The sequence below is a fragment of the Glossina fuscipes genome, unplaced genomic scaffold (assembly GCF_014805625.2).
Source record: "Glossina fuscipes isolate IAEA_lab_2018 unplaced genomic scaffold, Yale_Gfus_2 28, whole genome shotgun sequence".
NCBI lineage: Eukaryota > Metazoa > Arthropoda > Insecta > Diptera > Glossinidae > Glossina > Glossina fuscipes.
The window spans coordinates 5,261,583-5,283,134 of record NW_023998423.1 but is presented as its reverse complement, the minus strand read 5'-3'; the positions used below and the strand labels follow the sequence as shown (position 1 = coordinate 5,283,134).

Here is a 21,552-nt window from a genome sequence, read left to right as displayed (position 1 = left end):
CTGGGGCTGGGGCTGGGGCTGATATTCTGGATCGAAATAAGCCTGTGCCTGAGAAACATTTAGTGGTAGCCCTTGACCGAGCTAGCAATGATATACCGGATCAGGCAAAACTAACTCTCAGTTTCAGTACGGGCATGTAATGAATAACTTCAGGATACTTCACGTAGCCGTTATATAATCTCTACAGATATTCTAGTAATGCGCCTTATTAAGGCAAGAACATTATGACTGTATGCTGTTATGCCTTTGTGCGTACAATTACCGCTAGCAATGAAAAATTTCGATGATCAGCATGACCCGGAAGAGTTAAGAAACAAGAAGAAAGATTTGGAAATGACATGTCACGAGATAATCTCAACATAGGTAAGCGGAAGCAAAACCAGCTTTCGAAAAAGTTGTCTTGAATTTTTTAATTATGACACTTTTGTCTTTATTTCATTTATTTAACTTACACTCGGGATTAACTAAGGTGGCATCTATAGCTAGCATCGATATGCTTTAAATTTACTAACTAATAACAATAACAACAACAATAAAAAAGAAAAGGTATTTACCTCATTAGTCTTCAGTTTGGATGTTAGCTGATATGTTGTTTTCTCTGGTGTCGTATTATTATCGGCATCATCTTCATTTGAGTCGTCTTCGGCGAGAGCCGTTGGTGAATCTTTATTATTACTCCATGGTATGGATGGACTACTACTTATTGCCGTTGTTGCTCTTAAATTGTTAACAAATTCATTACTATTGTTCGGCTTCTTTGAATGATCCATTATATCTGCTATAGCGTTATCAGTCAACGGAAGGTGTTCAAATATGATTGCGGCAGTTGTGAGTTGACAGTTTTTTTTTTTGCTTTTTTTTTTTTCTTTTCTTTTTTTTTAATTTGCGGTTAAGCAAATTGTATTGATATTATTCTTGTCTCTGATTTTTATTAACTTCTCTCATCCACTCTCTCCCTCCCTCTATCTTTCTCTTTTTCACTTTCTCTTTCTCGTTCCTGCCTACTCTATCCCGCTCTCCGCTTGTCCGATCTATCTTTGCACTTTACCGCGCAATTTGCTAATGCAAGCGCATACCGCAAGAGGAGCAGCAAACACACATTGTTGTTTGGCCGACAAGATCTCAAATAACAAAATAATGTAACTGTGAAAAATATATTATAAAATTATTGCAATTTTATTGAAACACACATACACAAAAGCAAAATTATGTAATAAGTGGGTAATAAGTGTAAGCATAAGCGAACGGTGAAGTCAAGTTCTTTTTTATTTTCTTTTTTTAATGCAATTACTTTAAATACAGAGCAGCAGTAGAAGTTTTTTTTTTCCCGACTGCAAATCGCGTTCCTTTGAATATATGTTATTAATGTGTCTGTCAGTTTCGCGTTTGTCATGTTAATGAGCATTTCGGAGTGATTGATTTAATGATACAGTTATCTGACAACGTGTTAAACGGCTTTAAAAAATTCTCATAACTTTTGCTCACTGCTTTATATTAAAGCAGGTAAAAAAATTGCATCCGTCACGCGGCAACAACAAAAATTGTTTCCAACAATATTTTGATATTTCGCTCATTTTATTAATTTTCCCCTTTTGTTACCAACTTGCGACTTACTTGTGCTTGTCATTTTTAATCTTGGTTTATTGACTAAAAAAAAAAAAAAAAAAAAAAAAAAAAAAAAAAAACATTCTCAGCGTGACGGTTTAGTTCTCTACTTATATCTTACATCAGGGTTTGTGTGGATGCGTATAAGATATTCTTTCTTGGGATTTTTGTTTCTTGTACGCTTAACTTAGGGGTACATTTTCTCCTTTCCGATAGCAATCTTTCTTACCCCAATCGATTCGGAATCATTTTCTATATTGATTTAACTACTTCTGTCCGTCCTACTGGATATTTTTTCTTCTTTTCAAGAGGAACCTGAAAGAGGCGCAACTTTTCTTACCACAATCGATTCGGAATCATTTCCGTCAGTCCTTCCTCCTCTTTAAGAGGAACTTGATATCGAAGCAACTTTTCTAACACCAAACGATTCGGAATCATTTTCTATATGTATTTAACTACTTCTGTCCGTCGTACTGAGTATTTTTCCTCCTTTTCAAGAGGAACCTGATGCAGCTATTCTTACACCAATCGTTTCGGAATCAATTTTTGTATTGATTTACCTGCTTCCGTCAGTCTTTCCCTCTCTTCAAGAGGGACTTGATATCGAAGTCATTTCGAAATCATTTTCTATATCGATTTAAGTACTTCTGTCCGCCCTTCCGTGTCTCTGTCTGTTTGACGCATTTCCATATATTTTCTCGTTCAACCTACAGCAAGCACTTTTCGAAATCCTTTGGCTAAATCTGCCACAGTATTATATTAAGTTAGCGCGAACGTATGTAACATAAAGAAAGACTTAAGATAGACCTACCGTTTAGTCTACCGATCGATTCAGAATCGTAGTCTGAATTGATCTAAGCCTGCCTATCCGTCTGTCCGTCTGATGTCTATTCATATAAACTTGTGTTCAAGCTACATGTCGCAATTTTTCCGATTGTTTTGACCCAAGAACGCTATTGAAAATGGTTCGAATCGGTCCACTTTTTCGACCATTCCCTATTCTGAAAAATCGTTATATGGAAAAATATTGCAGTTTTCAAAGTTTCTCGGCAAAAGTGGGTAAGTTCGGCTTTCTAAATTTGGACCAACTCAGCCTATTTTGACCCATAATAATGATTTAATACAAAAATAAGAATTTCGTTTGACAATGTGGTGTAGGGATGTAGGAATGGTCGGCCGTGACCGGCTACAATGACCTTAGTTGTTTTTATTATTATTAGAAAGGAATTCAACCGGATCATTATCGTATTTTGAAAATGTCGTTGTATGCAAATAATTTGCAACTTTTAATATTTCGCGACAAATATCAATGATAAACATTATTTTAGCAAATTTGTGGGATGAGATTTCATTTTACACTTCTGTGCACACAAAAAAAAAAATAAGTTATTATATGCAAAAGAGGTTTAACAAAATAAATTCACTTTGGAAGATTCTACTTTTCGAGCCGGTCGATTCTATTGAAGAGTGAAATCCTTTTATGGTTATTTTTTACATGGTATGACGAAGTCAAGTTAAAAAATTTACAATGGCCGAAGTGGTAGAGGGTACTCAAATGTCGGTCTTACCCGACTAACTTGCTAAGGACGACTCAAAGGTCTAAGCACATTAAGTTTTATCGTAACGTTTGAAACAATCTAAATTTAATTCTAAACGGGCAAAACAGGAAAACTGTGTACTCTTAGAGAAAAAATTTTATCGATCTTAAAAAAGATGGAAAGTAATAATACAATGCAATAAATGTATTTACCATCAGTATGTGCAAAGCATAAAACGACGAGCCACGAAGTTACCACATCTCTCCATCCGTTCAAGGAAAATGCATCAGCTTCGCAATCACATAGCAACTTGAATGGCAAATTTATGTGCAAGAGGCTAATAGGTTTTATTTTCGCGAATTTTTTCATACAAATATTAACAATAGCTACTCTTGCTAAAAATGCAATTGATCAATCGTGTCTTTAACATGGCAATATTCGAGAGGAACAATGCATCATTTTTGTGTGTGCGTGGAAAGTGATTTAATTTGTGATAGTTCGTAGATAGTTAAAATTCCATCGATAGTTAATAGATTGGTTAAGAAATTGTCTCAATCGACGTCACACTTGCTCAAAATGGATTGAACATCATCAACATCTTTCGTCTTTGGTCATCGGGCGGTAACTTGGTCGGTAACTTTTTCGATTTGATGGACTCGTTTGCTTGTCAGTATGGATTTGGGCACATAACCATAACTTGGCAACTATTCCTGTAAAAGTTTATGAAAGGTTGCCGACTCACATATATGCCATGAAACGGAAATTACACCAGATTCGACCCAAGGCTAATGCGTTTTTTTTTTGTTTTGAACTTTTTTTTTACTTTTTTTTTCATTTAAATTCCTCCCATCGGCCGATACACAACGATATACAATAAATTATGCAAATATTTGCTTTTTTATGCTCACCGTCTCGTGGCTTGATGTGATTTCATAAAAAAATATCTGACATTGTAAACGATTAAAATTATTTTAATCCAGTAGGTGTTAAGGATGGACATGCATATGTTTTACTTTTCTATTTTATTTTATTTTTTTTTATTTTTTTTTTTCTTTTTTTTTATTAACAACCTTGCCTTGATTGTGTTGATCATGGATGATGCTATCGGGTAAACAAATCACTACAACAAGTGCTATGTCGCCTCATGTACTTTCCTATATCGAAGGCTTTGATAAATATGTTATACCACGAAGCAAAAAAAAAAAAAAAAAAAAAAAAGGAAAAATAATGATGGCCATGACGCACATACAAACGAAATCCCAATAATAATCTTTGCGGCAATAGTTAACTTTTCAATGAAAAATTCTTATGTTGTGAGATTTTTTTTTTTTTTTTTTTTTATTTTATTTTTCCTGCTGATGGTTGCGTGGTGAGCATAAGTGTTTTAGTGAATCAAACTTTTGCGAACTCTAATGCGCAAATTTATGTGATCTGGAACATACACCCTGGCCTATTCTTATCAGAAATTTTGTATAACTTTTCCATCATCAATTCTATCAAGCGTCGCAAAGGAGCCCTGATAGTGTGCGTATAACAAATTCACGTGAAATCCTTTTCAAATCTTTTTTACATTTATTGATAATTTCACATTTTATTGTTTAATGCGTAAATTATGCGCATATGCGCTCACCTCAAATATGTAAAGACTACTACTACTACTACTAACGCTACTAACGCTACTAATTATTTATTTGCATTATTCCCTAATGAGCAATTGCTGCTGGGCTACATTAGGTATTCTTCGAATAAATTGAGCTTGTAATGTTCTAATATTGGAATGCGAGAATAAAATTGAGTACAAATGATTTCTATGCCCCTCTTATTGTCGTCGTCGTTTAGACAAATGCCTATAATTACACATTATTCAAACCTTCTTCTTAAACTCGAGCAACGTGATTTATCTGATCTAACTGAATCGTTCTAGTAAACTACTGTCTAGGTATGCAGATAATAAAGCAAAAATTAACTTTCAATAATTTTTTATGGGACAAAGACGTACGCCAGAGCTGGCACAAAACATTTTAAACCGAATATTAGGCTGACTAAATTTCAATTTGCTCTAATGACTAAACTAAAAATTAAAAAATATATTGAGCTTGAAGGAAGTTAACTATATCCATCTACCTATCGCTATCAATGCACTTGAACTTAATACTTTTTTTTGTTTCCTTTTACTTTTCAATTTCATTCAAGCCTTTAATTAGTGAAAGAATCAAAACTGAACGATCATTATTTACGCGATGTAAGCTGAAGATGAAGTCTTTGGGACTAGGCTAAACACTCCTTCGTGAACTCTCTTTCGTTGTAATGCAATTGTATCTATGAAAATTGTTTGTTGAGTGTAGGGTGCATGCGACTCGTTTGATTAGATATTTGGCCAAACGGGGTTAGGGGAGACTAGAGCTACTGCGACAATCCTTTTTAGGCCTTTTTCAGGATTGTTTAGAGGTTTTCTAATAAGAAATTCAAGAGTGCTTCACGTGCAGAGTCTATGGACAGGTATAAAGATATGTAATCCATGCAAAAGTATTGTCCTTAAGTTTTACGTATTGATGTAAGTTATCTAGCTGGAGGCATATATAGAAAATGTGTACAAGTTTCTTGGAGTTCATGCGTTACTTTTCCTACCTAAGTCGTTCGATATTGTTGCGGAATCGGGACGGATATTGGAAAATGGACTCAACTCAGTATGTAAAGCGCAGACGAATGCGAATGAAGTCCAATGTTCTTGCGACTTGACTTTAGAAGAATCAGCTGAGTGTAGTATGCTTCAAATTGCTGCCATTCAACTACTCTGGAAGCTCATCACCAACAGGTAGTGCAATGGAATCGTTTACCGAAAGAAGAAAAAGATAAATGGTTACGATGCTCGAGAAGCGGGAGATTTTCCAACGTAACGACTTTCGGCCACATATTGCGTAATTCATTCATTGAGGGAACGTAAACTAGAATTTAGTGCGTACTTTGGCGGGCCCCCCCCCCCATTTTTTTTTTTTTTTTGTTTAATTAACATTTATTTTAAGCCATCAATTACTATCAGTTTGATAAATTTTTCAATTGATCCGACTAAACAAACTCCCTTCATGACTGACCCTAAAAAAACTAGTTCCACTTTGGCCAAGCAACACGTTGTACCCTACACCACTTATAGTATAGGATATATTAAGTTAGTGCGGACATACGTAACACCCAGAACGGCTTAATATAGACTCACCTTTTATTATACCAATCGATTCGGAAATATTTTTTAAATCGATTTAAGTCTGTCTGTCTGTTTGCACGTCCGATATCTGTCCATGTATTTTTGCTGCAGGTCGCAATTTTTGAAATTTGGTACGCAAGCGTACATTGACTCAAGTAGGATTGCTATCGAAAATGTTTGAGATAGGTTCACTTTTTCGACCGTTTCCCATATAACGACCTATTCTGAAAAAATTGCAATTTTCCAAATTTTTAGACAAAAATGGCCAAGTAGTAGTATTTCGGCATTCGAAATTGGTGTGAAAACTTTGGACTGGGTAGGAAAGCAAATCCTTATTTATGTTTTAGGGCGCACCTTGATTTCCGGTAGTATGTTTATAGGAATTATACATTTTTTCAAATTACTTGCATAATAATCCGCATAACTTATTAAAAATTTTATTTCGATTAGTATTTGTTTTTCAAAATTGAATAGTAAAACTAAACTAAGGATGAACGCATTGAACCTTGCGCGGACGTCTGCAAAGTTTGATCAGATATATGTACATAATTATAACCACTCGAATATATGGGATACTGATAAAAGAAGTTTGGACGTTATGGCATACTAAAAAAAATTAACGGCAGACAGCAAAGGGATACAAAGAGCGATCATTGTATGTCGCAGTTACAGATGGGGATTTCAAGGCTAGTTCCCTGTTTTATAAATGGGTTCGTCTGAGTTTCTCCTAATATATGTTCTATGACTTCTATCGTGCTTTTTTGATTAGCTCAGCTAAGCCCATTGATTTGCAAGACAGCCAATGGCCAAAAAGCTTGATTGGAAAGTTTTAGTTAGGTAAAAAATTCGATATAGCCAGAACCGTGGCAATTATACAAAGTCGCTTTAATCATAAAAGTTTTGATTTACAATCCTATCACACCCACGGAGGTCTTCCAAGCTGATAAATCATTTGTATGGTTCAAACAGTGCACTTTGCAAGTGAGACAAACTTTTTTCAAAATTTTGCCGCTTGAAAGCTTAAATGGGTTTTCCTCGGAACCATGTATATCGGGTTAGGCGCATTACTTCGATTTTGAACTGATTGTTTTGAAATTTGAAATACTCACAACTAGAGAGTAAAACTTTTTAGTGGATCCGGTTCTGGGTTCTCGAAGAACATTTTCCAAAAAAAAAAAAATTTAATTTGAAGTATTTTTTTTTGAAAAAATCATATCAAGGCCTCCATTTTGTTTTTGAAAATAAACTGAAACAAAAACAATTATTTTTTGTTCCAAGTATTGTACTGTATATATGTAAAAATCCGATGATTAATCAAGTTTTTAACTTTTGTTAACACTGGCCCTAGTATGAATGCACGCGAAGCGATATTTCCCCTTAGTGTTCGACTTGGTCTTTAACATGCAATGCAGGTATTGTTCTTCCTATTATTATTTAGTTGAGAGTTTTTAAAAATTTTACTTACATTTTAGAATTATAACTGTTTTATTTTGGTTACATTTACACTTTTATTTTACTTTCAAGCATCGTTTATTAATTCCTTAATTTTTTTTATTTCTTAAGAAAATATAGTTAAAATAAAAAAAAAAAAATTTTTTTTTTTTTTTGTATTTTATTTTTTAATATAAAGTTAATTTTTCACAATATTAGTAAGGTTTTAAATTGAAAAATTTTGGATTTAAAAACGCGTAACGCCTGGAGCGGACTGACAAATTCATTGCAAATGTTTCCCTTTTTATACATTGTCATCGAGACAAGTACACGGTCTGGTGAGGACAAGAGGGGCAAATGCGCGCACATACTATTATCCTTTTTGCTGTTGTAACTTTAAATCGAAGAGAGACATAACATATTAAGCTTAAGCCGAAAGTCTTGATACTCAACGTGGATTTTATAAAATATTTTATGTAATTTATTCTACAAGTGATCGGTGCGTTGTCTTTTTTCATTTTCATATTACTTTGTTAAATGCACGTTGATTTGCCTAAGGTATTGAAGACAATCTGTTCTCTGTTCTGATTTAGGTAAACTGTTCGTTCAATAGTTTTAAATTTTATTATCATTAAAATCAATTTAGTCAAAGAAAAAATTCAACTTAAGTTTATATTATTTCTATGTCACTTTTGGTGAGAAAACGCGATTTGTTTTCCGATTTATTCACTTATGCTTAATTCCACCAAATCAAGCCATGTATATGTTAACATTTTCGGAAATTTTGAAAGAGCATGGCTACGATCAAATCCAAATACTATTCTATTTTGAAATGTATGTAAGACTTTTAAAGGTGTTGGAGGAACACTTTCAGATAAAGCGATTCTAAGTAAGAAAGATAATATACTCTGCCGAGTTGAGTATAAAGAGCAAGTATTGCACGCACACAAACACAATTGCATATATACACGCTACATACATATACACGTACATTGCTTATCAGTTTTGCAGATAATTGATTAAGGGGGAGGAGCTGCATTGATTTGCAACAAACTGTTGCTTGCATGATTTTGCTACTTTTGCTTCGTTTATATAACATTTTCGTTTTTATATTTTATTTTACATATTTTGTTTTTTCTTTCTTTTTTTATTAAGGAGTATTGTTTCAATTTTTTATATATTAAAACGTATATGCATGTAGTTATGCATTCTTGTGAATCATTTCTTTCATGATTGTTAGCACTTTTGAAATCGTACTCTTAATAGATGTAAAGCGCCGATGAAACTCCTGGGTGGAGTTTATACTATCGATTCTATTTTGAATTAAATAAGAGAGACTTTTTATATATTTAACATAAGTCAAAGTTTACTTTTATGCTCACCTCTAGATTATGGTGAAATGAGAGGTCTCCGCCAAAAGTCATCAATGTATTAAGTGCATGCTTTTTGATCATTTGTTCCCTTGAGAATTCGATTATATATTAATCAAAACATTTTCCCATCTTTCTGGCATTCTGATGATCCGGTGTCGAAAGAACGAAATTGATTTGGCATTGAGCAAATTTGGCAAATTTTTCGGCCAAGTCATACTTCATCGACCCCAACAAGTGGCAATCAGGAGGCGCTATGTCTGATGCGAGCACTGGTTGCGGCAGAATTCCCCTTTCGAACTGGAACCGTGTATCCTTGGACGGCCGGTGTCATGCAAGACATTTGACTTTGCATCTGTCATCCACTATTGCTGGTCTTTTTTTGCAGTAATAGTTTCTTTCGGTTTTAGGAACGCGTAATACACTATACCTTGCTGATCCCGCCATACGCAAGGCAAGACTTTATGGCCATGAATATTCACGTCGACGTCGATGTGGATCGTTCTCCTGGACTAATCCATGGCTTTTGCGCTTAGGTTTGTCGCAATGGATCCACTTTTCATCGCCAGTCATAATATGTGACAGGAAACGGTTCTTTTTCTGCCTGGCCAGCAATGATACGGTTCGAAATGTCAGTTTCAGTCAATTCATGTGGTAACTATGTTCCCTCCTTCTCTCCTGGCCAGCAATGAAACTGGCAAGTTGATACGGATCGAAATGTCAGTTTCAGTCAATTGGTGCGGTAGCCGTTTTCCCTCCTTTTGGATCTTTATGATTGCATGTAAACGTCTAGAAACGTCTTGATTTATGAACTGCTTAGTTGTTCAAATATTCTTGGAGTCATTGTCTTAGAACTTTTCTGGTCCCCCAGGCCGTTCTTTGTCGAAATCGTAATTTTTAAACCGTTGAAACCAAAACTGACAGTTGGAATATGATGGAGAAGCATCTCTATAAACTACTGAACATGTCTAATGAGTTTCGGCAGTAGATTTCTTCAAATCAAACGGCAAAAGTTTTGAACGTCGAAAATGCAATTTTAAGCTTTCCATGATTAGCGGTTGTATACGCTGAATAACTTAATGATAGTAAATGAAAAACTGTTATTTTATGTAGTGAAGGATCAAAATCATCGAATTTAGCTGTTGTGTACACTGGTATATCGCATTACTTTATCATTTTCACCAATAGATATCACTGATCAATATATATGCAAGCAAGTATTATTTCAGTCAAAAGCATGTGACATTTGATTGCAAAATAAAGTGAAAGTCCGCTTATACATTATTTTCTATAACATTTGAAACATCGTTCCAAAGAGGTCGGTTAGGGCCTTGCTCAACAACCAGCTAATCCCGGATATATATTGAGATAATGATACATAGCTTTATCGAAAAGCAACCAGACATATTCAAGTGCACAAAATTCTAATCTTATATTTCGAATCGAGCCCTTGCAACCTTGTAAGTAGCGTGAATGAAAATTTTTATAGTCAGTTCCATCAATTAGTTTGCATTTGATTACTGACTTAGTGAGACAAGGTTTAAACGACTTTTTTCGGGAGTTATTAGTTTGTTTGTTTGTTGTTTGTGTAGCATCCGTAATCATATATATTCCTGAATGACTCCGTTTCTGCTTAAACTTTCTGTGAATGACTTTTCCGGCTCAATAACGATTGTAAATTTGTTTCCTACGCAAGAAGTATTTATTGATTTTATAGCTGCAAACGACTTTATATTCGCATATTCGAAGTCGGGATTAAAACGCTGACAATCTTTTTCACTACATATCTTACGCTACAAACATTATGCAATCTAGCTTTCTATTTGCCTGCTCAAGGTCAATATCCTATTGCATTTCACCACTGCACTGAAGTTATTTCCAGCGGCTGATCTTAGACCTTGGACAAACCTAAAATTATCCCACCAACCGGGTAGCGGTCACAACGCCGCCCCCCCCCCCCTCTCTCATCACCTTTTTCGAAATTTTTCTTTTACGACTATCTGAAATCTCTATTTACTAACATGTCGCTGCAAAGCCTTTCGATGATCATTGCTCAACTTCTTAACAGAATAACAACAGCTATCTACATCTGTCATGCACAAGGAATCTCATTAACTGTATACCATATACTCTCAATCTAGGCAAAAAGTAGGACAAATTTAATCATGTTCCATTTGTCAGTCGGTCTTTTTCGCCTAAGATATGATGATGAAAGTGATATTATGTTCATAACTGTAATCAGCGACCGACAGACGGGCGGACGGACTGACAGACAGCCTTAGATCAACTTAGAAAATGATCCTGTGTCAATCGTTATAATAAAAGACGAGGGTATCTTAAGCTCCTCTGAGTGTTGCATACATCCTCACTAAAACAAGTGGTGTAGGATATAATAAGACTGAATGTTATTATGTCATATTTTTGTCGTATTGCAATCACATTACACGTTATGTTTCCCGCCGCAGCGTTCTTGAGTGAGTGCGATATCTCTTAGTGACAACATCGTACTGTAAGCAGTGGTAATTCTTAACTGAAAAGTGTTCTTCAAAATGGTCACAATCAACTTAAAGCTGGTCTTCTAAATTGTCGAACTAAAAGACTTTCTTCAAACTCTCCGCCAAATTTGATAAGAGTGAAACTATTTTAAGGGATAATGTGTTTGATTTAGTCGCGCTTTCAAAAACGTAACTTGATGGGAATATCTCTCATCGCATACTTTATGCATTTTGTAGGAGAAATTGTTCTTGTAGAGATGATGGTGTGAGTGTGTTAGGTTTTTCTAAACCGATTGTCATGAGGGCATTATGCTTCAGCCTTAATTTGTCAATTGTGCATAATCCTAGTCCTTCACACAATGGTCTGGTCTATGACTCCACATCTTTCTCAGAATAGTGTTTGCTAAGTAATATCGCTATGATAAATTTTTCTGATCGGGTGCAATTTCCATGGTTATCGGGTCACTTTAAAATCTTTTAATGCTCAAATATCTTTTCTTATGTTGTTAGGAAAAGGTTGCGGTGGAACGGTAATGCATGCATAATTTCGAGACATATCTCTTCTGCAAAAGTTCTGAAGAGGATTCTTTGGAAAATTGGAAAATTTACGGTTTGAAATAGAGCTAAGAGTGTGATAAGAAGACTTAGGATAAAAAACAATTTTCAAGAATTTCAAGAAGACTAGGTTATGGCACGTTTTACGAAGTTCGGGATGTGTACGGGATACTAATAACGTTGTCTGGGGTGATAATGTCATTATTTTAAATAATTTTCTTGTTAGCGATCATGTTTCCGACAGCTGTGCGTAAAATGATTTCGAAGCCTTTGTAAATTCGATTGGTTCTTTCTCATTCCTTTATGTTTATGATTGTGAAATAATTGAGGCGCTGAATAAAGCGAAGTCTAGGTCTTTTGGCTGGATCGACAGCATTCCTATAAAGCTTATCAAATTTTTATATTCACAAATTTGTTTTTTTTTTTTGTTAAACTTAATTAACTTTGCTCTTACATCGTCTCTATTTGTAAGTCCTAAGAAAACATGCCCGTGTTGCGCCTATACCAAATCTGATGAAGCCAAGAATGATGCTGATGGTTGTAGAACGATTTCGATTCTTCCGGCTCTGAAAGGCTCTTATAAAGGATCAAATAGTTCAGTCTGTAGTGAAGAATATTTATGAGATTCAGTATGTTTTCCGTCGGAGCTACAGCGCTAAAACATATATATAAGCTAGATTCAAGAACGCAGCATTTTTATTAATATATAGTATATTTTTGTTACTTTATATTTATATTTTGGCGTAGATGACATTTTATTACTATGCTGAATAAAAAAAAATTAATAAAAATTGATTTCACTTGTTTGTAGGACCGTTTGAACTTTCGGTGCGCAAAAACTTAAACTAAAGATTTATTAATTATCAACATTTGTTTAATATTTATATAAAAAGAAGTACAACTGCTGAAATTCGTCACCTTCAATGAAAGGAAAAAAAAAATTGCGAGTCAAAGCCAAGTCAATCTTCTGATTGAATATGGCATTGGTCGCAGGCAGCTGCCGGTGTAGTTAACTCCAGCTGTTATAATATTTTTTAACTTGAATGTGGAAAAGCTTCATAAAATTGCAGATACTCAGAGTCAGAGTGATTCACCATATTCTTCTTAATCCTTAAGGTTGCTTCTTTCTTCCACATATCACAATAAGATTTTTATAAACCTACTGCTCTTGACCAAGCTCCAGGTTCAAATGCTTTATTTATGCAGTCAGGCAACATCAATTTTCGCAAAACTATAAGTAGGCAATCTACTGCGTGACAAGCCGCGTCCTTTCCTCATCGCAACGGTATTGAATTTGACTCCTCTGGCTACCAAGTGATTTGTCACATTCTTGTCAACCTGATCGCAAGTAAACGATCGGCACAAACATTACTTTCCTAGACGACTTGTTTTTGCGTACATTTCACATTGTGAAATAACCACCAAGACATGATGGTCTCCATCATTTGAGGAGGAGACTTTATCGAAAAAGCCGTTTGCAAAAAAAATTTGACTTGCTTCCTAATTAGTCCGATAAAGAATGTCATAGTCTTCGAAGTCTTGCTGTCAACGTTATTATGAGCTTTCTCCATTTAATGGCCAATAATTGCAATCAAGATGGATCAAGGTATATAGTTGCGTATGCTATTAGTATTGCAACATTTCAAGCATCTTTCGCAACGTAGCCGAATAAATATTCCCGTATAAATATTCTTAAATATTCCCATATACCATTCACTTTTCGAAACGAGCGCAATCAGCCATATATAAAGACAATAAATAATATTTAAGCTTTAACAAGTGAAGATGTTAATTTAATTTAAAATTCTTCGTTGAATTGGAAACAAAAAACAGCTTGGAACGTTTGCTATTTAATTTTTTATGGATAATTAAACGTTACAAAACTAATCTTCAAAATTAAAGTCGCGGATAACGATCGAAAAGTCTTGGCTAATCTGTGTTTTTGATTTGACGACTCGCAGAACCAGAAGAAAAATGTAATTTAACAGAGCATGCCTTGCTTTTACTGTTTAGTAAGATAAAGTCTATGTGAATGAATTTTATTTTATATTTGGCAGCACTTACACCCGTTTGGTTATTAAATATATTTCGTGTCTCTAAAAATTTTGTAATTTTATTATGTATTAAATTTTTTTGAAAATGAAACTGTTACGAAATAATTTGTTAAACGTAACAAAATTTTTGCCTGTACAAAATCCGTGTCGATTAGTAAGTAAAAATTGCAACGCTCAAGCAAAAAATGTAGAAGCCGCATCGCAAAAATCTTTGAAAGTTGCAATCATCGGATTGCCGAATGCTGGGAAGAGCACTTTTATTAACCACTTAATTAATCGAAGGGTCAGTGTAGATGAATAAGTGAGATTGGCTGCCGTTTAACAAAGAATGTTTTAATTTTATCCACAGATTTGTCCGACCTCATGCAAAGTTCATACGACACGCAAAGCGAACAAAGCCATTTACACAACTGAGCAAACACAACTGGTATTCTGTGATACACCCGGATTGGTAACGGAAAATGAAATTAAGAAATTCAAATTGGAGAGCTCATTTAAAAGTGCCTATCGTCAAGCCGTTCAGCATGCTGATCTAATAGCAGTCATTCATGATGTGTCAAATGCCTGGACACGCAAAGAACTCCCTTTTGCTGTGGTAGATATATTGAAAACGTACCCGCGTTTGCCGAGCATTCTAATAATGAATAAAATTGATGCTTTAAAATCTAAACGTGTAACCTTGGAGTTAATACGTACCCTAACGAATGATACTTTGCTTAATGAAAGAACAAATAAAAAAAGGAATAACGCTATTACAAAGGAATCGATACCATTAAAGAAACCAGTAAATGACGATCGAGAAGTCAGTTGGAGTAATTTTAGTCGAGTATTTTTGGTTTCTGCTATAATTGGCAGCGGCTTAAACGATGTTCATGTAAGAAGGAAGTATTTCTTTCTTTCACATTGTGTTTGCCTATTAATATTTTAAAATTGCCAGAATTATCTTATTGCGTCAGCGAAGCCACGGCGCTGGGAGTATACAGCTGAGAACTTCTCGGATGAAACTCCCGAAAATCTTATCGTGGATAGTGTGAAAGCACGCTTATTGGACTATTTACCTCAAGAAATACCTTATAACCTGGAGACTTTTCTTGAATACTACAGCGTGGAGAACGGTTAGGAGTTTAAATGTATCACTCGGCTCTCTCCACTTAAATTTAATCTATTTTAGGTACCATTTATGCATCAGTGGAAGTATTGTGTCCTACACAACGCATTGAGCGCTTGATATGCGGTGAATCCAATGGACGTTTGAGACAAATAACGGAACGCGTAACATCGGATTTGATAGAGACATTTGGTAAAGCGATATCGTTTACTATTGCGACCAGATCAAAAGAAACGCAGAAGAAAATTAGTCAGTGAAAATTTATTTGTTTGAAAGAACATTTAAAATGAATTCCAGAATGTACATTAAAGCAAGTTTAGATGGCTTACGAGTTTATCAATTTTATTATTTTTATCAGGACCTATTCCTAGCACTGTGGCTGTACCAGCATTCAATTGTGTATGACCGGCATCATATACTATAGTTGCAAGTATGCCGACGTTTTCAGCTTCATCTTGAAGCGAGATCAAATCATTATAACTACCCACACGTAATACAATTTTGGGCTGTCCACTTGCCAGCCATAATTCAAGAATCTCCTGCGTCTCTTTGTTAGCGCTGCATTGAGCTTTTTGAAAGCATATAACAGCAGCGTGGGCGCATTGCGCCGCTATCTTCCCTTTTGACATTTTTATATCCGACCGCGCGATCAATGCAAGTTTAGTTGAATAGGATAAATTTTTGGGCACAGCGACGAAAGTTTTTAAAAAGTTCTTAAACATTACTTATGTATGTATAATTTTTTGGTGTTATTTTATATGTGCGTACTTCTGGTTTTGAGCATCTACGTATTTCTGCATACACTTCTTAAAATCTTGCACTTTGTTCTGACAATGCCGCCAATCGCCAAATTCTGCTATACACTCCTGAACCCTGTAATGATAATCGATGCAACCAGTTTTCTTCAGCATTAAATCGATGGGATCTTGTTCTACAACCTCAGGCATTTTTCCCAGGGATATAAATTAGATAATTTCATTATTAGTCAGACCGAACATGAATAATTTACAAACAAATCAGCTGATGAAACTGGATATGATAAGTGCTAGGTTTCATTTTGGCTTTCGCGTTTTTTTGCTATATGTGTACGAAAAAGGTACGAGAACCGCTCTCCATTTCTGTCAAGCGTAAGCAAAATAGCCTACTCCTTGTTGCAGCATTGGTTGTTTAAAGTTGCATTTATAACAGTTAATTAAAAATAATTTAAATTCCAAACAAAATTGTGCGTTTAGGTCATCTAAAACCTGTAAGTAAGTCTTTTTATATTTGTGAACAACAGTGTTAAGAGATGCATTGGCGACAAGGGTTAGCATAAGATTTATTTTTCAAAAATCTAAATCAATAAAAATAAAAATAGAGTTAACTTAATTCGAAGTTTCACTTTCGAATTCGCATGGCCGAATTAAATATTTGTTCCTTTTGCTAGGTGTGACATGGATCGGCATCAGCTCATTGTCAATTTACTTTAACAATTACAGCATTTGCTCTTGATGTTGCAATTTTCTTTTTATTTTTATGATCACTCCCAACACGCTGTTTGCAAATCCCAAATGTCAAAGCTGCGAGCCTTTTTAAAGCTTTGATCCTTTGATCATGGGGTGGCAAAGAATAACAAATTTTATTAGCGATTATATAATTATAAATATTAAAAATGAAAATTAATATACGCACATTATTCTCGCCCTCGTAATCTATCGTGCTAGGGCTTTCAAAAAAATATAAAAAACAGCTGCAAAATAAAGAAAAAGTGTTACATTCCAGTAGAAGATTTTTCTTGTGGCAGTGCTTGACAAAAAAAATCGAAAGCGTTACCTATTTAAAATCAAAATTGCCTGCAGTTTATTATACGGAAAGCATTGTAGCTCATTACATGAAATTTCCTTGCTTTATTAAAAATGTTTATTTCCCTTTTTTATTAGGTACAGAGTTTGTATGATTTATATTATTTCATCTCATTTCATTTTATCAAAAATTTTATACAACTTTCTTTTTACATACGTTTGTGTAATTTTGCAATTTATTGCAACCCATTCAAACCCATTTCCCTCTTATTTTCTCGAAATAAATTTCCGTTCATCCAAACGGTGTTCAAAGTACGCTATTATTATTTAATAAAATATACCAAATAATCACGAGCTTAAATCAACACATCTACTCGCAGGCAGAGCTACCAAGTTGGACGATATAACTTAAGCATAGGTGCAATTTTTCTCGACAAATTTCATTGATTGAACATGAGGATGGCAACACTAATCCACAAAAGTATTACATTAGTAAGTACTCACAAAAATTGATAATTTGATAATTATTTGAGAGAATCGATGTCAGTAGTTTGTGAGAATGGAAGAAATTGAATATCGCGCTGTCATAAAGTATTTGTTTTTAAAAGGAAAAACGCCGGCACAAATTAAAGATGAATTGGACGCCGTATATGGAGACACTGCACCTTCACTCACCGTGGTCAAACTTTCCATAGCTGAATTGGAACGTGAGCGTTCTTAATTGTCTAAAGGGTTAAGATTATATATATGAATGGTACAGGAAAGGCATTAGTGGCAAATTCTTGCAAATAATTGTTTTAAGAAATAAAATGTAGCACTGGTGTGGTTTGTGGTTGTTTCTCTAATAAACAATCTGCCAATGATAACGGAAGTGAGGATGTATTTTTATCCTATCGTTATTGCTTGTGGAAGATAAAAGCTTTGCCTTCTCACATTTTTCCGAAAATTATTTTCACTTACCATAATCCAAATTATCAGTAACGGAACAAGTTCTGGCCACACAATCTTTTTAAGTGGTCTTAAAAGTGATTTATTGGCGATGCAGTGATGATTATCTCTCTCGATTGGATGATTTACAAATTGTAATAGTCGATAGTATAACGTCCATTCTGAAGTTTAGTCCAGAAGATTGATATCAAGCTATGAGTGTATAGGGTATGTTGATTTATGGAGTTATAAAAACTGCTTTAGACCAGTTCCTTCTGAAAAATATTAATGTATTTTTTGAAATTTATGCATCAAACTTTTTGGAATTTTATTTGCCAGCTGAAGTTTTATTTGATTGACGTAAATTATATTAAAATGAAATATAAAAGTAGAAAAACATAAATTTTGAAATGACATGGATAACACAAGGTTAATTTGGTTAAAATAATTCTTAAAAATGATTTTGTAAATAAATAATGAATTACGAACGACTTTTAGTCTAACATTCAATTTCCACAATGTCATTTTCTTGCAGTGAATAAAAATCCAACGTTTTGGAGAGGTTGTCTAGAGGTACTACTAGTTCTGGATGCCTGGCATCAGTATAACACAATTGAGGTGCCATATTTATGCAATCTAAATGAAAACGTTTGACAATCAGGCCAAGAAGTGTTTGCACTGTAATCATCCGTGGAAATTTCTTTTCCCATATCTCTCCAGTTTTTTTGTTTAAAATACGTATTTTTATTAAATTAGATACTTTTATATTTGCGCGAGGCACAAATTCAACAGGCGAACCGTATTCTGCAAATATTTAAAAAATTTGTAGTTTTTCAGCTTTCTTCTTACCTATTGCACTCACTTTTTATCAATAAAGCGTACGAACGATGCTTTTTATAAAATTCCTTAAGAGATTCGGCCAATTTAGAAGCCTGAAGCCAGTCCAAAGCGTATTTCTTCCATATGTCATATTCCGCTCCACGTCTTTCTTCAGCGGAAATTTCTGCTCTATTAACCATTTCGAGACCAGTGATCAAGCCAACCGCCTTGACTAGCATTTCATCAAAATTCGATTTTAAATGTGGAGTCTTACTTAAACGTTTTAATCGCGGTAATTTGTCCAATTCATTAAAAGCATCCATTTCATTCCAAATGGGATTGTAAAGCATATTTAATTGTTCCAAAGATATAAACATGTCCAGCTTTGTGTTTGGTTCGCAATCGGGCAACTTTATTTCTTCAATACCATTTTCCATCAGATTTAATGAAACCAAAGTCTTAAGATTTCCCAATTTGCATATCTGATCGAAGTCCATGATTTTGGTACGATGCAAATCAAGTTCTCTAAAATTATTCTCGCATAAAGAGCAATGTCCAAAGGATGACTCATTTCAATTTACCTCAAGTTCTTAAAAACATCTTTAGTATTGACGGCGCTTAGCTCGCTGATGGGATTCTCTTGAAGTCCTATTGACATTATATGCGGCCATAAGCGTGCTGTTTGTATTACGTCTGACCAATCCGTAAAACCGCAATTACGTAAATTAATAAGTTGTAGATTATCGAAGGCTGATGACATTTCAACAATTTGGGAATCAGTAGGTGCAACAAAACGATTACAACTAAAATATAAAAGCAATGAAAAGGGAAGTAACGGATAGTTTACTAAGTATCCTGAAGTTTAATTTCCACTTAAACCGTGGATCAAAGAAAGTCTTAAATTCTTTTATTTATTCAAATATAGTTCAGACAATTCAGTACTTTTACAGTAAGCTTCTTTTATAATAGCCAGCAACCCAAACACAATTATTCGAACCAAAACGCGTTTTCAGATGTTTGCGCTTGCAAATTGCAAATCAACAATCTTTCTGGATTATTGGTTCGGAAAAGTTTCAAATTCTCAATACTTGAAAAGGTATTTATTTAAAAATCGCCTACATCTCTAAATAAGCGTTTCAAACTTTTCCTTTTATTTAAGACTATGTGCCATATCTGTTACGACTTCATTTATGGACAATGCGGTGCCGTATGATAGAAAACACCACAGCAGAATATATATAAAAAAAGATATGATCGCTCTTCACAGAATAACAATATCTATATGCTTTAGCTCTTCCGTTTGTATTGAGGCAATAAAGTACAAATATAAGAGTGCCTGTGTTTAATTACCTTAAATTTAAATTCACTAAAGTGGGCACTTGGCGGCATATTTCTGCTATAGTCTGCCAATTCCAAATCAATGTATGACTCAAATTTAATGCAGTAAGAGCAGTAAATTCGTTCAAAAAACCGGCATTGTTAACTGGAGAGCCAGCTACACTAATTTCTGTGAGCTGCTCAAATTTACTTTGTTTCCGTGCCAATTTCTCCAGACCAACGACTTCAAACAATGAAGCTTGCAATGATTCCTGGGCTTCGCGTATTAGTTGCTGGTCCAAGCTCTTTTCAGAATCACCTAAGTAACGTTCTCGGGCAGCACTCTCCAAAGATTCAAACGGCCCCAGCTTATCAGGTCGTATAAAACTTCCCGCATTCGGATGCATAGTATAAAAGTAATGCTTACCGTTTACGGTACCATTGTGTTTGCCACGCTTAGGATCGTCCCATTCAACACCCAACCAAGTTCCTTTATATCCACATAACTGCATATAGTGAAAAATAAAATATCAATAAAGTTTAATTATTTTTTTGTAGTATTTTCACTGACCTCTCCTACATAGCGTACGGTTCCACTGTTTTCACCAATTTTTATACGCGTTCCTGCAGGGTAACGTAAGCAGGTGTCCGTATCATCAATTATACCGACCATTATAAGTTATCTGGAATATGTCGTTGGCTTCTTATAGCTCGGCTGTAATATCAGTGAATTTACAACCCTTTGTTCTTTGCTCTTTCTTCTTTTTTGTTTTAAAATGGTATGATGCGATCCTGATCAAATACTTTTTCCTTCAGATTTTTAATAAATTCCTTGTGTATTTTCAAAAAGTATTCACAATTTTTTTTTTCTTTTTTTTTGACAAAAGATGAATAAACCTATTGTTTTTGTTTTGCCTCTTTTTTCTATATTTCCCCTAAAGTTGCCGTATTTTTAAGTTGTCATTCGAACTTATGGATGCATTTTCAAGTACATATTCGGAATCGCTTACCACATACAAATTTGTAAACTTAGATTGGAGGAACAAAAAATATATATTGCAAGTGAATTTTCAATTGTTGATTTGCTGATTTGGAGACGAAGAAGAAAACTAAACTTTATTATAATGTTTAGCTTGTTCTTAATAAATTATATTATTCAATATCGCTTGCAGAAGACAGGAGCATTAATAAATTATTATTGCTAGTGAGGAGGCATACGGACTTGTAGAAATATTCAATAGCGCATTGTAGACAAGTGAGCAAAAAATAAGTTTAGCTTACTTAGCTTTAAATAGTGACGACAAATGGTCCGGTAATTATTATTTGTTTTCCATATCTTGCCGGAAATCA

General features: G+C 34.5%; 5 protein-coding genes and 1 long non-coding RNA gene across 6 annotated transcripts in view; 1 reads left to right on the top strand and 5 right to left on the bottom strand.

Moving 5' to 3' along the window:
• The window catches only part of LOC119636608 (sodium-dependent serotonin transporter), a 15,204-nt gene extending 14,340 nt beyond the window's left edge, over window positions 1-864 (bottom strand). The window contains exon 1 of the mRNA XM_038032081.1: window positions 555-864. Within this exon, the coding sequence (XP_037888009.1) occupies window positions 555-770 (216 nt within the window). The 5' untranslated portion in view covers window positions 771-864. The remainder of the gene's footprint in view (window positions 1-554) is intronic.
• Window positions 865-14,243: 13,379 nt separating this feature from the next.
• LOC119636399 (GTPase Era, mitochondrial) lies at window positions 14,244-15,623 on the top strand. The gene is made up of 4 exons (XM_038031716.1): window positions 14,244-14,533; window positions 14,600-15,124; window positions 15,188-15,365; window positions 15,422-15,623. The coding sequence occupies exons 1-4, from the start codon at window positions 14,336-14,338 to the stop codon at window positions 15,613-15,615; spliced, it is 1,095 nt and encodes a 364-aa protein (XP_037887644.1). The 5' UTR covers window positions 14,244-14,335; the 3' UTR covers window positions 15,616-15,623.
• Window positions 15,603-16,094, bottom strand: LOC119636400 (peptidyl-tRNA hydrolase 2, mitochondrial). Its single transcript, XM_038031717.1, has one exon. It carries the CDS (start codon window positions 16,078-16,080, stop codon window positions 15,664-15,666), a length of 417 nt encoding a protein of 138 aa, XP_037887645.1. The 5' UTR covers window positions 16,081-16,094; the 3' UTR covers window positions 15,603-15,663.
• LOC119636401 (cytochrome c oxidase assembly factor 4 homolog, mitochondrial) lies at window positions 16,087-16,323 on the bottom strand. The gene has a single exon (XM_038031718.1). The coding sequence runs from the start codon at window positions 16,303-16,305 to the stop codon at window positions 16,108-16,110; it is 198 nt and encodes a 65-aa protein (XP_037887646.1). The 5' UTR covers window positions 16,306-16,323; the 3' UTR covers window positions 16,087-16,107.
• A 359-nt stretch (window positions 16,324-16,682) lies between these two features.
• On the bottom strand, window positions 16,683-17,445 carry LOC119636814. Its single transcript, XR_005247184.1, has 3 exons — window positions 17,171-17,445; window positions 17,030-17,087; window positions 16,683-16,943 (listed from the first exon to the last, which is right to left on the bottom strand). It is a non-coding gene; the product is annotated as an uncharacterized LOC119636814 (long non-coding RNA).
• A 1,017-nt stretch (window positions 17,446-18,462) lies between these two features.
• On the bottom strand, window positions 18,463-21,263 carry LOC119636407 (tubulin-specific chaperone E). Its single transcript, XM_038031723.1, has 5 exons — window positions 20,774-21,263; window positions 20,236-20,708; window positions 19,467-19,688; window positions 18,929-19,410; window positions 18,463-18,870 (listed from the first exon to the last, which is right to left on the bottom strand). Exons 1-5 carry the CDS (start codon window positions 20,873-20,875, stop codon window positions 18,566-18,568), a joined length of 1,584 nt encoding a protein of 527 aa, XP_037887651.1. The 5' UTR covers window positions 20,876-21,263; the 3' UTR covers window positions 18,463-18,565.
• Between the last annotated feature and the right edge of the window lie 289 nt (window positions 21,264-21,552).

What these genes read in the sequence shown, in the direction of transcription:
- LOC119636399 (XM_038031716.1), top strand. Translation starts at nt 14,336, where the DNA reads ATGAAACTGTTACGAAATAATTTGTTAAACGTAACAAAATTTTTGCCT. An exon ending in GCGGCTTAAACGATGTTCAT is followed by an intron (nt 15,125 to 15,187) that starts GTAAGAAGGAAG and finishes TAAAATTGCCAG; the next exon opens with AATTATCTTATTGCGTCAGC. An exon ending in ATACTACAGCGTGGAGAACG is followed by an intron (nt 15,366 to 15,421) that starts GTTAGGAGTTTA and finishes AATCTATTTTAG; the next exon opens with GTACCATTTATGCATCAGTG.
- LOC119636400 (XM_038031717.1), bottom strand. Translation starts at nt 16,080, where the DNA reads ATGTTTAAGAACTTTTTAAAAACTTTCGTCGCTGTGCCCAAAAATTTA.
- LOC119636401 (XM_038031718.1), bottom strand. Translation starts at nt 16,305, where the DNA reads ATGCCTGAGGTTGTAGAACAAGATCCCATCGATTTAATGCTGAAGAAA.
- LOC119636407 (XM_038031723.1), bottom strand. Translation starts at nt 20,875, where the DNA reads ATGGTCGGTATAATTGATGATACGGACACCTGCTTACGTTACCCTGCA. An exon ending in GATGTTTTTAAGAACTTGAG is followed by an intron (nt 19,411 to 19,466) that starts GTAAATTGAAAT and finishes GAATAATTTTAG; the next exon opens with AGAACTTGATTTGCATCGTA. An exon ending in GTACGCTTTATTGATAAAAA is followed by an intron (nt 18,871 to 18,928) that starts GTGAGTGCAATA and finishes AAATATTTGCAG; the next exon opens with AATACGGTTCGCCTGTTGAA.